Source organism: Camelus ferus, chromosome 8 (genome assembly GCF_009834535.1).
Source record: "Camelus ferus isolate YT-003-E chromosome 8, BCGSAC_Cfer_1.0, whole genome shotgun sequence".
Taxonomy (NCBI): Eukaryota; Metazoa; Chordata; class Mammalia; order Artiodactyla; family Camelidae; genus Camelus; species Camelus ferus.
Window position 1 is genome coordinate 54,574,167 of NC_045703.1, and position 17,565 is coordinate 54,591,731.

General features: G+C 35.5%; 1 protein-coding gene across 13 annotated transcripts in view; it reads right to left on the reverse strand.

The window, feature by feature from the left end:
- Positions 1 to 6: 6 nt before the first annotated feature.
- The window catches only part of LOC102506755 (HIVEP zinc finger 2), a 155,569-nt gene continuing 138,010 nt past the window's right edge, over positions 7 to 17,565 (reverse strand). For all 13 annotated transcript variants that reach the window (XR_004322035.1, XR_004322031.1, XR_004322033.1 and 10 more), the window contains 3 exons: positions 7,691 to 7,785; positions 1,455 to 1,499; positions 7 to 749 (listed from right to left, as the gene is read on the reverse strand). Coding sequence is in view for 3 of the 13 variants with exons in the window: in XM_032485047.1 (XP_032340938.1) it covers positions 703 to 749; positions 1,455 to 1,499; positions 7,691 to 7,785 (187 nt within the window). In the remaining 10 variants the exon portion in view is untranslated. The remainder of the gene's footprint in view (positions 750 to 1,454; positions 1,500 to 7,690; positions 7,786 to 17,565) is intronic.

Here is a 17,565-nt window from a genome sequence, read left to right on the forward strand (position 1 = left end):
CCTTCGAGGCTCTGATGTGGCTTGCTGCTGTGCATAACCCCCTGTGGCAACGAGTGCTGCGGGAAAGAGAGTGAATGTTGGCATGAATAAGGACTCGGACGGTGCAGTGAGTATTGCTTCTCTGTGACCTGCTGTGCCACTTCGCTAGGTGAGGCCAGTTTCCCAGAACCAAAGCGTTGTGCTGATGCCGTGTTTCCGATTTGCTCAGGATCTATTTGTGGTTGCCGCTGTCCTTCTTGACTGCCAAAAGTGCTCATCTTAATAACAGCTGATTGTTCCTGTCTCCATCTACCTGATGCGTTATCAGTTTCTCCAGACCTTGAGGTAGCTTTTTGTCCTAGAGCTGTGTCCCCAGTGTCCATTTTGTTACACAAGGTCTTAAGTGCTAGTTCGCTTGAAAGCCGTGCAGGCTCATGGAGTGTCTTCAAAGCTGTGCTTTTCAAAGCTTACTTGCTTCCATGTTCCAGGGTGTCTGCAAACTTGCCAAGTGCTCCTTCTCTTTGGAACCTTCCTCACCCACCCTGTAGTTTATGGGCATTAGATGGTAATGTCCTCAGACCAGGGCTATAACACAGTTCTCTCCATTGTAGAAATGTCCATCCAAAAGCTAAGTACAAATCTATAAAGATTTCTTATGGCATTTGAGTATTTTCAACTAGGATGAAACTGGGGTGATGAATGGTCTAGAAGAAATTTTGCCCATCAACTTGAGCAAAGTTTAATTGCCAGTTTCACTAAGATAAAATGGTCTGAAAAGAAAATGAAACACAAAGAGGTTGTCATAACAGTTATCAAAATAAGAAACCAAACCCAATCCTAAATAACCTGTCTGAAATTGGATAAACTGAAAATGTTTTTTACTCCAAGAAATCCTTTTTGTAGCTGTTACATTAATTCTACAATTAAAGGCTATTAATTCCAAACTTAGCCTTAAGGTATAAGCATAAATCTCTTCAATGCTTGAATTCTGGTCATCCTTTTAAATATCCCTTACTTTTGGTCAGAAAGGTATTTAAAGGAAAACTTTCGATACATATTATTTATAAAATCATAAGGTTTTTAAAAAAAGACTTCATTAAAATAAATTTAGGGCTATTTTCTAACCAACTTTTATGACTTACATGCTAAGTGTACTACATATTTCTCTATGTAGATATATTTTATAGATTAACATAAAACATATTAAATATATAATTTATAAATATATAATAAAATATGTTAATATAAAATATTACATGTATTACACGTAATGTTAATATTTAATACAGATACATTTTATAACTTAAGAGCAATGATTAGCAGTGATTAGAGCAAGACTAAGGCTGTAAGAATCAAAGATTGTCAGAGAACTTTGGAAAAGGCAGAAAAGTGCATCTAAATAACACAGTTATAAAACCTTCATTATATGGACAACAAAACATATTTTGGGGACAGTTAAAAAATATAATGATTACCTGAATGGTTTAGCGTTCTCATGGGCATGATTGTCTTGACGCTTCCTAAGTAGAAAATAAATGCAGTTAGGAAAGACTGTTCCATTAAAATACAACATCATTGTATACAAATGATAATTTAAATTTCATTATATAGCTCACAATGTTATCTGCCCTAAGAAAAAGCAAGTAACTGCCTTAGAAAACACTATACTATAAACCTTATATTGACTGACACTGTCTCCAAAAATAACTCAACATGAAAAAATTATAAAAACTGCAGAGTAATAATTGCTAAGATATAAGATTAATATATTAAAACATCTTAGGCTTTTCACACCATCAGCTTGGTTCTAATTCCTTAGATATTAAAAAGTTGAGGATAGTGGGGTTTTTAGTTTAACCTATAGGTTTTAACATTTAAAAGAATAAATATCCTTTTAAGAAATTTTGCATGACAGCAGAGTGGAGTCCTCCAGGTGACTATGAATGGCTAAGGGAAACATGACAATTTAAAACCTATTAGATTTTGAGTGACTACTCAGTTTCCATAAAGGAATGGCCAATGTAGCACCCAGAGGATTCTGAGAATTTCAGTGCTCAACTGTAACAATTATGATGAAAGCTGTGGGTTTCTCTGATAGGCAATGCAGAAGTGCTATCAAAGGAAGAAAGCTCATACCCTTTGGCCCAGAAATTCCATTACTGGAAATAGATCCTTACAGATACAAGTGCAGAAAGATATGTATACAAGGATTACTTAGGTAAATTATGGTTCAATCATAAAACTGCCATTTAAAAAACTTAAGTATAGCTATAAGTACTAATATAAAACCTCATTCAGAAGATGACAATATTGACTGTAAACAAAAAGCTTACTGCACCCTGGAATGTATTTTATAATCCCATTTGTGTAAAAGAGAAACAAGCAATAAACAGAAAATTTCTGCAAGGATGCCAAACAGCTTTTACATTAGTTAAATCACAGAAATGGAGCCAGGGAGTCAGAGGAAGAGACACAGGAAGGGATTTCTATTTTTAACCTATGACTTTTGGCAATCTTTTTTTTGTTTATTTTTCTTAACACAAGCATGTTCACATTTTAAATGAAGTATTGGTTATTAACAAAGATGCCTCCATGCAAATGTACTGTTAAGTTCCCAAACTAAACTCACATAACTGGTTTTATTTCTGTGACCAATTTGCTCCCCAACATGGGCTGCTACTATGATGACAACAGTAGTTGCACTTAGCAAGGGGGAAAGAACATGGAAATTCCCACAGGAACAATAAATCTTTCGGATGAGAAATCAGTGACCCCCAGGCATTTGTAGCAAGGTATCTGTAATCAAAAGGTCCTTCTGCTAACAGCCATGAAGCACAATAGATTTGTAAAGCAGTGGTTGGAAAAAATTAATAACAAGCATATTAACTCTGGTTTGCTAAAAAGTGTTAGTATTGAATTAAATTTTTCTTCCACAGTGATGTTCCTATACATCCCTCTACAGGTAAAGCGGCAAAAAGTGAAAGAGAAGTGATGGCATCATAAGACTTTAATGCAAATGTGCTTTGGTCATTTCTAGCAACCACGCTAACAGGAAGAATAAGCAACAGTGAACCCAAATTGGCTGAATTTTTTGTTTAATTAGCTAAATATTTAAGGGTCATGTAGACACAATCAACCTCCGACCTTTAGAGGTGAATAACGTTCTCTAAAACGGAAGAATATATCCAGTCCAAGACAGAAACTTGTGCAAGTCTTTCCTTAATTAGGAGTCAGAGCTTGAACTGAATAATTTCTAGGTTACTTTTCATATTTAATAGTTTATCACAGTGTTGATCTATGTACGCAGCTGCATCACTAGTAATAACAAGGACGATGGCTGTTGTTCACTGTGTATTTACTGGGTGCAGTGGTACAGCTCTGCTGGGGTAGAGCCTCATGATAGTCCTGAGCAACAGGTGTTATTACCCATATTTACAGTTGAGGATGATACTCAGGATCAGAACCAGCATCAAATCCAGGTTTGGCTGGCTGCCAAGCTAAGGGGTCTCACCTCCCCGACTAGCACCTACCACCTCCAGCCCCACTCTTTAAGTTTTACCACAGTGTAAAATAATACATCGTCAATAATACTTTCTCCTAAATATTTTTACTTGACGTCAATATGTCCAGTGCTTGATTTTTTCATAGTTCTGGGAGAATATAAGAGTTTTACATGGTTCTAGCACAGAAATGGCCCCAACGTGCCATTTCCTAGAAATCAAATCATTCCATAATTTAAATAATGTTCAAAATCTGTGTGTTAAAGTTATTAATGAAGACAGCTCCTTGTGAGAACCTGATTAATTCTCATGACAAACAATTGTTTTACTTTATTCTTTGAAAAGGAAATTAAGAACCTAACAAGTCAAAATGAGGCATATGGTCACTTCCCATTCCTTACTTTACACAGATTATATCATTTGCTTAAAACACAGACTTCAAGTTAAACATGTGCATCAAATTTTATGAAAAATAGGAATGGAATACTATATTTAATATTTAAACAGAATGCAGTGTGTTCATTTAGCAATGAGGCAATAACTTTATAAATGAGACATATTTAATTTTTGTGGTTGATAGTAAAAAATTAAAACTATTACACCTTAAACAAGACAAATACCATTCTTATTCACTAAGGACATACCATAAAAAAGAGATGTTCCAAATATAATGCAAACAAAGGCAATCATACTTTGCTATTATCAAATAGACCAGAGATGAAGAAAAGTGATTTGTATAAAAATTAAAAGCAGATATTTAATTGTCAGAACAAAAATTATCTAGAATATTTACTTAATTGTCAATGGGTTAAGTTTTAGGAGAAAAGAACTCAACAGAAAAATCATGCCTACTATTTTATTAAAAAAAGAAAATCAATTTTGCTAATATTAACAGAATATCATCCTTCATTCCAATAGCATTTATCATCCAGAAAATGTTTTAAAATTCAAACCTTTGATCCCAGTAAAAAATACATGTTGATTTCACTATGCAAATAGCTTTGGGGAGGAAAATCTCCCCCTTTCAAATTTCTAAGACAAGCTTACCTAAGATGTCCTACCATTCTATCGGGGAATTGGGTAATCCCCGTGCCATGCGCCCTACTCCTGTTTATTCAGGAAGACCTGTCCTTACGTCTGAGCTGGAAAGCCCAGAAGTACCAGGGATCCCTCTGGTCTACATTCCTCTGAACTACAAAGTCTAACCTTTCTCTCCAGTGAAAGGTTTAATTAAGAACATTACTAGGGAGTTGGAGATCACTCCTATTTCACATGAACCTTTTACATGAGGTTTTAAGATTTTAAACATATCTGAGGATATCGTATTCTCTCCAACACCATCCTTGAGAGTCTTCAACTGACTGCTATCCATAAAATCTCTTTCCTTCTTGGAGTTTCTGAGGCATATAGAGAAAGGTAGATGGGAGAAGAAAGAAGTGATGGGCCTTTTGGGAATTCACCGGTCATGTGCATGAACCATTAAGAACATGGGCTGTTATCATTCATCTCTTGTCTACAGTTGCTTTATTTTGGAAACTGAAAAAATTTTGCAGTGTAAACTGTGTGCACCATAGATCTATTCCTGAGCATTGCATGTCTGTCTCTTTAAAACGAAGTAGGACTTGGGAGCCTTCAAAGTCTTTTTGCTGCTCTCCTCAACTTACACTTAGGAAGATAAATTCACTTTAAAATCCATAAGGCTTTCAAAGCTTAAGCCAAGGTTTGATAATGACATCTGTCTTTTTTTTGTTAGGAGCTATTTTCACTTAGCCATCTATTCTACTAACAATGGTATAAATTCCTAAGCTTGTATTTTATTACTTAAATGTATGAAAATGTTTATAAGATAGGGAAATGCTTTCTTTGGACCTTAAAATATTCTTATGAACTATCAAATGTATCATTGTATATACCTGCAATTTTAGTATAATTTTCTCAATAAAGACCTACACGGAGCTATAAAGATCTACAGTAATGTGGTTAATTATAGCTATGATTGCATAGATTCACTTTGTTTTTCATATTCTGTGTGTGTTAAAAGTAAATCCCCAGTTATCCCAATCAATTGATGTGTAATATCAACTGCATATTAAATAAGTATGCAATATCAATTGCATATTAAATAAACATGCAATTACTACTATATGCAATAAATTTACTCAATTAGATGTTTATTTAAATGCACGTTATTTATTGGTTATCTATACTACTTACTTCATATTTTACACTATAAATAAGTATGCATATTAAATAAGTATGCAATTTTTACCAAAAATAAATAAAAGTGCAAAATTAGAGCAATCCTCATATGATAAGAAAACAGCCAGTTATCATTGCATTCTCTGAGATTTCTTTTTATGGTAACCAAGCCCATGCAAAGCCATTTTTGGCACCATTGCCAACAAAGAAGCAGTATTCCAAACACAGGTTCACATTCACATTTAAAATTTTCCCTAATGCCTCTGAGTGCTATGAAAGGCATTTTGCAGGAGGATGTGACTTTGGGGTTTCCTGTGGATGGTGCCCCAGCCCATAGGAGTCCTTCAGGCGGTAAAGGCAGGCATTGTCCAGCAAGCTCAGCACATTTTTCAGAGGTGGGTAATACTGAAAAAGACACCACCCTCTGCATGGCTATTTTAGTGGTAATGGAACTAAGGGAACTGAGCAGAAGAAAGGAAAATGGTATCACATGGAAGAGTTGCCACTTTTCTAAAAGCGTGCCCACTCCTTTGGCCACACTTCCCAGTCCCTCTCAAATCCACTTGGCACCCAGTTAAATAATTTCCTCTGACAGGCCCTGAAAAGAAAGGCCCAGAAACAGCCTCCCTTATGGACCTCCACAGAGGTCTCCTCAGGATAACAGCTGGGTGGGATTGGCAGGAAGGCAGCCCAGCTCTGCAGATGAATAAAGGCCTACAGTATCCAGGGGTGTCAGTCTGGGACCTTTTGCTTAGGAAAACACTGCCTTCGAAAAAACTTCACCTCAGGAAATTAATCATTACTTGAGTGATGGCAAAAGTCAAGTGAGCATTAAATAATAACATCCTAAATAATAACAGTGTAAGATGACAGGCAACAAACACTACCTCTCTACCTGCAATGTTTGAATAATAAAACATTTTTAAAAAATTAAAATGGTTTATTTGGTCCTTTTTTTGACAATTTGGTGGTATTCCACTTGTGAACAAAATATATATCTTGTGATAATAATTACTGATCTAAATTTTAGAGTCCATTTCCATACATTTGCTTTCAAAATGCCATAGATCAACTGCAAAATGTTTTTAAGAAATACATGAGTGTCTCAGAGCACGGCTGCTTTAACACTGATGGTCCCACAAGTCACTACCACACATGAGCACCGGATGAGGGGAAAAAGGATCTACCAAAAACCCCTGACCAGTGCCAGAGTCCAACTGAATACAGACTTATTTCCACAGGATGATTTAAAAGAGGCACCTTCCTGAGAGCTAAATTCATTACAAGTGCTTCTTTTATTAGTAAAAATTCCCATAACAACCTTAGCTCTCCCTAAAAGGACCAAGTCGCCAATGTGAGGGGGATAATGTATATTATATAAAACTCTGTGAAGCAATTCAGAGAACCTTTGGAGAAAAGTGAAAAGATTGTGATGATCACCCTCTAATTTGACATACATTAACATCTAATTTGACATTTAAAATCTAGTGGAAAACCAAACTGTATTTTTTCCATGTTGGCTACAATGAGAACTTGATTGCAGACAGTTGTATAGTTTGCATATTTGTTCAACATATTCACGACTTATTTTGACTATAGCATGCTAATTTTAATATTTTCTCATACCCTTTTTTTTGCAACTTTTTTACAATTGTGATTTTGCTTTACTGATGAAAAAATGCATTCTATAACATTATAGACCTAGGCATTCTCTAACAAAAGTTATTAGGATTTACTAAGTGGAATTTTGGATGAAAACAAACTGTGCCAGAAAGAAATCCTCTTAAATGAGGCTATCTCAATTAAGGAAATTATAATTAAAAGTGAACTATTAGGAAAAACAAAATAAAACAAAACCTTTACTACATTTTTCTCTCCAAATAGCAATATACATCATTTCTTTCTAGACTTGATGACAAAGTCAGTTCACATATGGGTGCACAGGAAGCTAAAACTGCTTTTCAGGTTAAATGTGAAACAATAGAATAAAATGATAACTTTTAGTTATTAACCTGTTATCCTCATATCAAAAAACTGCATCCCAACTGTCTTTGTTTTCCACGACGCCAACTCTCTCCACAGGAACTCATGCACCACTTCTGGGAATCTAAAAGAGGAACAAGAAGATTTTTTAAATGATGACACTTGTAGTGAATTTAACAGGCAGGCTTATTCTTTATTCATAGAAATATCTTTCTTGAGGACAGAAAACTTGGAACTGGATCTCTCAAGAAGACTTTTTCTTTCAAGAAAAAACTTTCCTTTCCTTTCACATAGCCTAAATCTTTTGACTAAGTCCCTGTATTAAAAGAGAATTGTCTGTAACAGTAAAAGTGGAAGCAATTCAGAAAATAACATGAGGGTTAAAACAGTATGTTGGAACTAGACATTCTGCCACTGGAATCCATGACACAGTTCTGCCTTCAAGCTGAGATTCCCACAAAACTTCTTTTGGAACATCAGCAACTAAACTCCACAGGATCAAGTCTCAGATAACCTCACAGAAAATTCTTTTCTATAGTTTATTTCAGCAATGTTATGTTCTGTGCTAAAATTAATTTCTGAACTAGGAAGCCAAAACTAACCAAAGTAAAATCCTAAGACATAACAAACTCTAATAGGTAACAAAGAAAGGAACTTTCTCACACTTAGAATTAATGTATCCAATCTGATCCAAAAAAAAAAAAAAAAAAGCATTGAAGGTCAAACTACTTAATCCAAATAGATTAATCAATCAACCATCTTAAGATGGTTTATCTCCCAATACAAAAGGCATATATAAAAACACTACATATCCATAGATGGTTATTGTATATTTGTTCATTTTTAAAAACATTGCTCTTTCTTCCAGACATGTTATGCTTCATAGGAAGGACTAAAGCATCAATACATGACAGTTAAAATGTGCCTTAACCCACTACCACTTCATGTGAGCATTCAAAACGCTTAAAGGAAGTAGTTAGCTTTAATTTCTCCTGCTTTCTGCACATCACTGCAGCAGCACTTCAGGACACCCTGTGCACTTTGAAACATGAATCATTATAAGCAAGGAGGCCCACTCGGTTCCTCAAAAGACACAAAAGGTGCAAAAATAGCTTCTGCAATTGAAGCAAGAACCACGTCAGCAGCCAAATGAATGTGGGTGGTCAGATAAGATTCTGTTGCTGCAAAGGGCAAATTATTAAGCGAATGTGAGATTTATTTTCTTTTTTAAACTTTGTTCTTCTTGCCTCAAATCAACCATTTGCTGGCACTTAAATGACACTTGACAAGCTCTACTATTCACAAAATTGAAAGCTTCATGAAAGCCAAAGAACATGATTGATTAAATGCTGAGGGAATAGTGGTGGCATCCTTAAAAAAATATATATATATATACACACACACACACATGTTCTATCAGATAATTAACTATATCCATATTAACAAACCAGATAGCATCTCTTTTGAAAAAAAAAAATCAAGTGCTAAGAAAAAGAAAAAAACACTACACATTGGCAATACGACCTAAGCCAAAGTAAAGCATGGCACCTCTTGATAAAAAAAGAATAAATCACTGAGCTATTTTGCAATCTGAGCAAAATTCACCCAAGACTTAAATGGGCCAAGATTCTATAGATATAGCTATTTATAGGGAACAACAACTTGCAATACTCAGTGACTATCTACGATTGACAATCCCACAGTCACTGAGCTGGGTCAAGAGGGAAAAGGAGAACTTAGTCCTCAGAAGGCCAGCACTGACACCCAACCCTTCCAGCTGTCACAACTATAGACAAGCCCCCAGCCATTCCTTAACTCAGCAACCATCACTCCGACCAACAGCTTCCACAGGCAAAACAGAGCATATGAGTCTTCCCAGACAAACTCTGATGGGGCAGGGTTCCCAGTTCTGACTCTGCTTTTCCAGTCGTACTTTCCTGGGCTATGGCTACTGGAAATAGGAAACACTCGTCTCATGATATGCATGTATCTGGAATTTTAGATTATAGAAGATCCCTTTTTTTAGTCATTAAGAGAATTTGAAAATTCTTTCTGTTGTATGAATTGCTATGAGCTGCTACGCGTCAGTGCTTGGTTTTCACTTAAAGAACAAAAAAGCAATGGTCGTCATGTTGTACTTAAATTTTACCTTACAGAAACTTTCAGGCAATTAGTGTGATTTTAAAGCAAAGATCTAAATGATATTAACATGAAAGATACGACAACAAGTTTGGAGATTTTGCACAAATGATTTTGTTGCAACTGGAATCAAGAATGGCCTCTACAAGGGAGGTAATTATTGTTACTATTAAAATAAAGACATGGAAATGACCATCTCAGAAAATTGTTTTTTTATTAATTTTGAGTGAGCTTTTGTGCCTCAGTTTCTTCACTAAATAAAAGAAAAATATTTCCTTAAATAGTTCTTGAGAATATAATATTATAACTCATGCTTACGTTTCCTAGAAATCAACAGTTCACACAGTATATTTTTTAAATAATGGAATAAAAGAAAGAGATTTTTCACTTTTTGTTAAACTTTACTTTTAGGTTATTAGATTCATAAGAAATCACCACACAATGAAAACTTAATATTCAATAAAAGTAACACGTTTTCAGAAAATAGTGTTAACAGATCTTGTTAAATATCCCCAGGTCATTTAAAATTCATTCCTAGATATGAGGTGAAAATTTTCTTCCACTTTACTTTACTAAAAAAGTAAAGACTGATTTTTTCTGTCTCCTGCAGGTTTATAGAAGAGTTCTTTTAAAAATAGTTTCCAATCCCCCATCTCCTATGTGTAACAAACACTTGGAAAGTTTGAGCATTATTGCTTTTAACCCAGTGGTTTCTCAGTCTTTCTACTCTTAGAAAAAAAATCCTTTGCATTAGATATTTGTTCTTTGATGCATACCGATTATTATTACTAAGCTAAGCAAGGGTCATGATGAGCTATGATTAGATAGACAGACAGACAGACAGATAGATAGATAAAGATAGATATGTTTAAAATGTCCATTGTTGGTAAGATTCTTCATTATATTAATTCTCTGTTCTTCCAGACTATTTCAAGACAAGTTATGGTTTAATGGTTTAATATGACTTTGATGAATTTTGCAAGAGGTTAAGGCTTCACTGGCAAACTTCTCATGCAAATACAAGTAGCTCTCATCACTCTTTTTTCTAAGGTTAAACACATACACACTAGATCATAATTTTAGTAGAAGAGCTAATAAGACAAACCAGCTACACTTTAGATGAGAGCTGTAATAATGAGCAAAAATAATTATTTGCATCAACTCCACTGAAAAAATGGCAAATAGGACCTGGAAACAAGATATGACCCTTATATTTCTTAGTTAAAAGGAATGTTTAAAAGAATGAACACCACTCTTCATATATTAGAGAAGAGATACTTCTTTCATTTTATAGAAGGGAGTAGAAAAGATTCAAAAGTAGTAGGTAAGATGCAAGGAGAGAACTGAAAGATAAATGTGTGCTCAAGATACACTTAATCCAAGTATATCAAAAGTGTACCAAAAGAGACATTTTTTCCTTCTATGAAAAAAAAGGCTCTAAATGGGGCATTTTCCACTTGGAGTGTCGAGAGTGGCAAAGCAAGAGGCACCTGAGAGGTAGTAGAGAGGCAGGCACAGGCTGTGAAGTCACACACACACACACACACACATGCACACACACTTTGATCAGTATGATGATTAGAAGCTTAGATCTGTAGAAACAATTTCCATATGAAAGTAAAGGTTGGGGTTGGGTTTGGAATGTAAAGAAGATGAAAAAAGGTTAAAGAGGTACAAGGAGGAATGGGAAAGTGTTAACTTTGGAGCATGGGGCAATTTACTTTTGGGACAACTACACAGAAGTCTTTGACAAGTCAAAAAAAAAAAAAAACAAACGGGTGTCTGGGAAAAGGGAGGATCTTGCACAAGAGGAGGATGGGGCAAACTGAGTCAAACTTTGCCTACTCTGCCATTTTGCTTAGGGTTCTGGTTATAGAAACGGCCCATCAAAATGATCCTAGGGCTAACTTTGGTCCATTGCTGCTTCTCAGCAGATAGTCATTGCTGGAGCACGAAAAAGGCACAAAATAAAGCAAATGTGTAAATTAAAACTCCTAAGAACACAAAAAAGTAGATCTGTGTGAATTAGTGATTTTAACTTAGTTCAGCCTCCTTAACTAGGGTTTCTGACTATCTTGTGACACTTACTGAATACCTACTATGCGTCAGAAAATGAGCTAAGTTTACAAAATGCAGAAAAGGACAAGGGGAGCTCTATGTTTAAAAGCTCAGAGCCTCGAAGTGAGACTTTTGTGAACAACGAGGTTCAACAAAGTAGAGGTGCTTTGACACAAATATAAACACAATTTAGGGAGAGCAGAAAAGAGGGAATGGCCAACTGTTACCAAGAGACATAGAAAAGGTTTTAGTGAGGCAATGACACTAAGTCTTTTTAAAGAAAATTATATATGCTAATAAATAAAAGCCCAGAGTTCTCAATGTTAGATTTAGAGATAAATACATCTATTAGATGAAATAGGGACTAAGATTGTATCATTTCCATCTCTCTAGTTGTATACACTTTATTTTAGTGTGGTGGAAGGCTGGTTCATGGGGATGCTTAGGGAATAAGGTGAACATTCTAGTTAACACAACCTTATGTTAGGTAAAGACCACAGAGAAGTAATTCTTGTTTTCACATCTGCTAGTGATTATTTTCCAAAGTACATCAGTCTTTTCCTTGAGTTAATTACAGTCTCATGAACATAATTTAATCTTTCTTTGATGATTCAGGATCATAGTGCTTTCTGGCCCTTATTCTGCATCTGGGCTGGGACTGTCTGGTATTGGCAATGCAAACTTCTCCCTCACATGAATTCTTAAACATAGTCAAGTCTTCCAAGATCAGAATTGCAACCGAGATTTTTTTTTTTCTTGATCACATATTTGACATCAGACTAACTTGTTTTAGGAGCAAATATATAACCATCTACTTCTATCACCATTACTTGTTAAGCTTATCCTAAGTCATACAGGGAGTGTTTAGTATTGTGAAAGAGTCTAGAAATCATTGTATCCACAAGCCAAATAACAGAAGAAAAAGCTGAGCACCAGAGAAAGTAAAATACTTGCTTAAGGACCCACAGGTCATTAGAGCTGGGCTATAGCTTTGGTCTTCAAACTTTCAAGTCATCTATTTTCCACTATCCATACTACTTCCTCTTATTGAAAGTTTATTAATCTGGTTCTATTGTAGAAACTGATTGAATGAATAAAGGAATAAAAAATGAAGAATAAATAATATTGAACTTAGAAGAAGCAAAGACACTTATCATCCATACTTAAAAGTTATTCTGTCAAATACATAGAAAATAGCAGTAGCTAAAAACCAATGCTCCAATGGACTGTTTATCAATTTTTATTCCCAAAGCCAGGACAGCTCTTTCATTGACAGTCAACGGAGGTAAGCTTTTTGGTTCATAAAAATCAAAATTTCACCAAGGAGGCCTATATAGTACCCCATTTCCACAGGCACTACTTCTCCTGCAGAATGATGTTTGCTACCTTATTTTTGCAAACGAGCAGGACCAATTAGGTGTTCTGTAAGTTTCTTGTTGTTGTTTTCTCATGTGTGGTACATTTTTATTTTTACATTCCCATTTTTAATTTTTATTTCTTTTCCTTTTAATTCCCTCTACTCTATCCCTTAATTCTATTATGGCAGGTAAAGAACTACTTCTTGCCAAGCTAACTTAAATATTTACTCTTTAACTAAATATTTGGAGGATAAAACCAAAGGAGGACTATTTGACTACTATACTCTAATGAGAAATATGACATAACAAAATCATAACTCCAATGTATTGTTTTCTCCAGTTTTGTCTTTTACAGTGCTATGTTCACTAATTGTTATTATTTAGGTATACCTAAATAAGATCATCATTCTTTTTCCAATTCTCTTTTTAGTCCTGGCTGTGCCAAGATTAGCATAAAGAAAAGCCAATGTTAACTTTGGATTTATGTAAACAAAGAGAATGGAGAAATCAAATTGCCAAATATGCATTCTATTCATAAGTATGCATAAAACAGGCTGACCTTGCCTGAAGGAAAATCTATCTCTTAGGGAAGAGCCTCCACCATGAATGGAAATGATACCAAAAGTAATAAAAGCAGAGCTGAAAACTTGAATTGCGTTCCATATTTCATGCTACAACCGATCCTCGGACATAATGAAAAAAACTGTCTTCAGTCTCTCTACATTAGGTCTATAAGCAATAAAGATCCTGCAAAAAGAAACCAAGGCAAAGCCTATGGCATATCATCTAGTCTAACCAGGTGGCCCTATCCACTTCTAATAACTGAGCTGCTAGAATAATCAATTCTGTCTCCTCTCTTGAAAAGTTTTACAGAGAGTGGGGAAATTGACACATGTGCCAGCACAGAGACATACAACCTCAGTAAATCAAAAAACAAATTTTGTTTCCACACTGTCCCAGGATTTGTGAAGCATACAGAATAAATAAATGACAGGATCCTAACCCTCAAGAGTTTGAAAATGGACATAAAGTTAGCACACAACAAGTACCCTGAACATCAGTTATTATCAGAATTCAAAAAGGGCTTGAACAACCAGGTAGGACTCAACAGAGTTGTAAGTGGATCAAATGGAAGCCATAGGTTATCCAAATGACGTAACCAGAAAAGCCTTATAGTTACCTATGCTATGTGGTTATTCAGATACTCCCCTGGTACTTTGATAAAACTCTCAATAGCATTCATATTTTCAGCCTCATCTTGAAATATGTCATCACCTACAAAGTGTAAGGCTAGAAAAATATTCAAGTGTCAAGCAGGTGTTTACAATATCCTAATAGGCCCATGCTGTCAGACAATTCCAGAATTTCATCTATTGGCCCATTCACTCAATCAAATGACATTTTTTCCAAAGCTTATATATACTAATGTAATGAAATAAAGTATTATTGGAATACAAATTTCATATTTGAGTTTGAAGCCAGCTATTATTATCTCATTCATCTACCTATCTAATTTATATCAGTTTCAATGAAATCAAATATGGTTAAGAATAAGGTACACATGAGGGATTTGAAGATAAGACAAGAATCCTGCTTTCAAAGAGCTTGCTGTCTAGTAGGTGAGGAAACCATATAAACAAGTTGTAAAAGCTACAGAGGCATAAAATGGGATTATGGGAGTACAGAAACAGAGATTGATTGGGCATGCTGCATTTAAGAAACACTCTCTTAGGTCTTAAAAGGAGGCTAGGATTCGGCAAGCAGAGATGCAGAGGAAAGGCATGGAATGGGAACGTATCATCGTGCTATAGAGAAGAGTGAGGGATGCTGAAGAAACAGCTCTGCAACGAGCACATTTGGGGTGATGAGGTAATGGAAGTGAGGGCTGAGAGGACAGGCAGTGACAGATGGTAAAGGAACTTTATCTGGTAGACAATGACGGCCATCAGAGGTTCGGAACAGAGGACTGCCACAATCAGAGAGACACTTCAGAAAGTTCACACTTACATCTCATCTCTTTCCATCTCTTTTTGGGCAAATTTCTACAAATGTATAACCTGAAAAAGAATTGAGATTAACAGAAAATTCGCTTTAAGACCAGGGAGACTTGAAGCTAAAGGAGAGAAAGATACAAGTGATAAGATAATTAGTGGAATAAACTCTTTGAGAAGTGGGAAAGAGAAGGGAACTCGAGAGCATAGATTAAAGATCAGTTTCAGAAGGAAGAATAGAAGCTTTTCTATTTCAGACTGGAGGAAAGGAAAGACAATCTTTTAGACAGAGAGAAAAGAAACAGAATTTCTCTTAAGATGTTCTTCATCTGCTCAGGTAAGTAGAAGGCTGGCCATCCGATGGGAGTGAGGATGACAGAGCTTGTTAAGGGGTTTGATGAGTTTAAACAGCTATTTTCCCTGAGTAACTGGTGTATTTAACAGTCTTAGGAAGAACACTGTTTCTTATTAGGCTATTTTAAAAGGCTATTTTGCACCAGAATACATGCAAAATTTATCTCAGTTGGTAAATATATCCAAATACTATGATATAATTATGACCTATCAAATAATACAATAAAATATATAAATGTATCTTGTTTTTCAATAAAGCCCTGAAGATGATGAGCTATAAGCCATTATCTATGAATAGTAGATTTAAAACAATTTTTAAAAAACTATATACTCTTTTTTTTAAACTGTTTCTTAAAAAAAAAACAGCTGTGGAGATCTTTTACTATAAACATGAAAACTGATCTATACTGATTTTAGAAATGTTACTGAGTTTTAGAAGATCACACTGTTAGTTAATATCTGGAATACAGATTCCTCACGTTATTGAATTAAACACATATATTCAACCACATATGCAATATATTGAACGTTACAAAACCATTTTTATGTCCCACAGCACATGACAGTGAATGGTAGAGTAGAAGTCAATAGGTACCGGTCAGCTGAGTGGATGGATGAATAAATAAATGTGAATGAATGAATAAACTAATGAATGACTGTGAGTCTATCATGTGTGTGCCCCGCACCTGAGAAAACACTCTTCTTGCTTAATGACTGAAAAAAAAAATGCTTCATAAACCCTCAGACTTGGAGCACAAAAGGGATCCTGGTAAGTCTGCCACCATATCCAACAAATGAGGACACGGAAACCAATCAGGACTGAGTGACTGACCTAAGTGGACTGCACGGAAGTTGAGCATCTCAAAACCTCAAAAAGGATTAATTTAATGATTTCTGGCACTTCTTCAGCTACCAAACACAAAGGTAAATTTTTTGTAAATGTTGAAAGGTGCAGAAGTTAGATGTTATTTAGAAATTTAAGTAGAAAAAAGAGTTAACAGAAATGTGTGTGTGTGTTTAACAAAATACTAAAGTTAAACATCTAATCATTTTACTTTTTGTTAAAGATCTCATCTCAAAACAGTAACTAAAGTAAGTGATTAAGGGAGAGGTTTAAATCTCTTCACCCAAGCTGTGAACAATAAAATATTAATTTAACTTGGTCTCTCCAATTTCTCACTCTTTCTTTCCTGCCTTCTTACTGATCGGAGCAGTCATTTTAGCCACTAAAGACCTGTGAGGTTTGATGCTGAGTCTATGTGTACTTATGCCAAGTATGTAAATGTGAGGATCACTGAAAACTTGGGGAAAAGAAAGATGGCTCCTACATTAGAACATGAAGCATGGAGGCAAGATAGCCACAAACTTTTGCCTCTGCCCTGAGTGGTGGTGAAGACAAGCAAGGCAATGCTGACATCAATGGCCGTCAAGATATAAAAAGTCATTTCTTGCTGTTGCTCATGAATAGTCCTACCTTTGCAGTCTTAGAGTACCATTACCTCACTGACTATCAAGATGCTGGTCTACTTGCTAACTAGAAGGGCAGGATGGGGTAGAATTTAAGGACTGGAATCAGACTAGGTTCAAGTAAATCGTGGATCAAGCATTTAATAGCAATGTGACCATGAAAATCTTAGTATAAAGAGAAGTAATCTTAGTCTAAAGGGAACACCAAATATCACCTATCATCTTCATTTAAGTGTGAGAATTCAATGAGACCCATTGAATTCAATGAAGGCAAAGCACTTAGCAGAGTGTCTTGCTCGTGGCAATTGTTCAAGTATTATTGTGGGTGATAACTGCCCTCAAAGACTTAGCCAGGGCCTTGGTCACTCCAATTCCAAATGGTACCAGGGTATGGAGCCAACGTAGAGTGTGAAGCAACTGCACTGGATGACCGTGACTCAGCCAAGCCTGCTTTGATACTAACCTAAGCCCCTGGGTCTAGGTTGAAAGCATCATGCACAAGGGGCAAAGGAGGGAGGAAGGAGTGCCTGGTTGCAC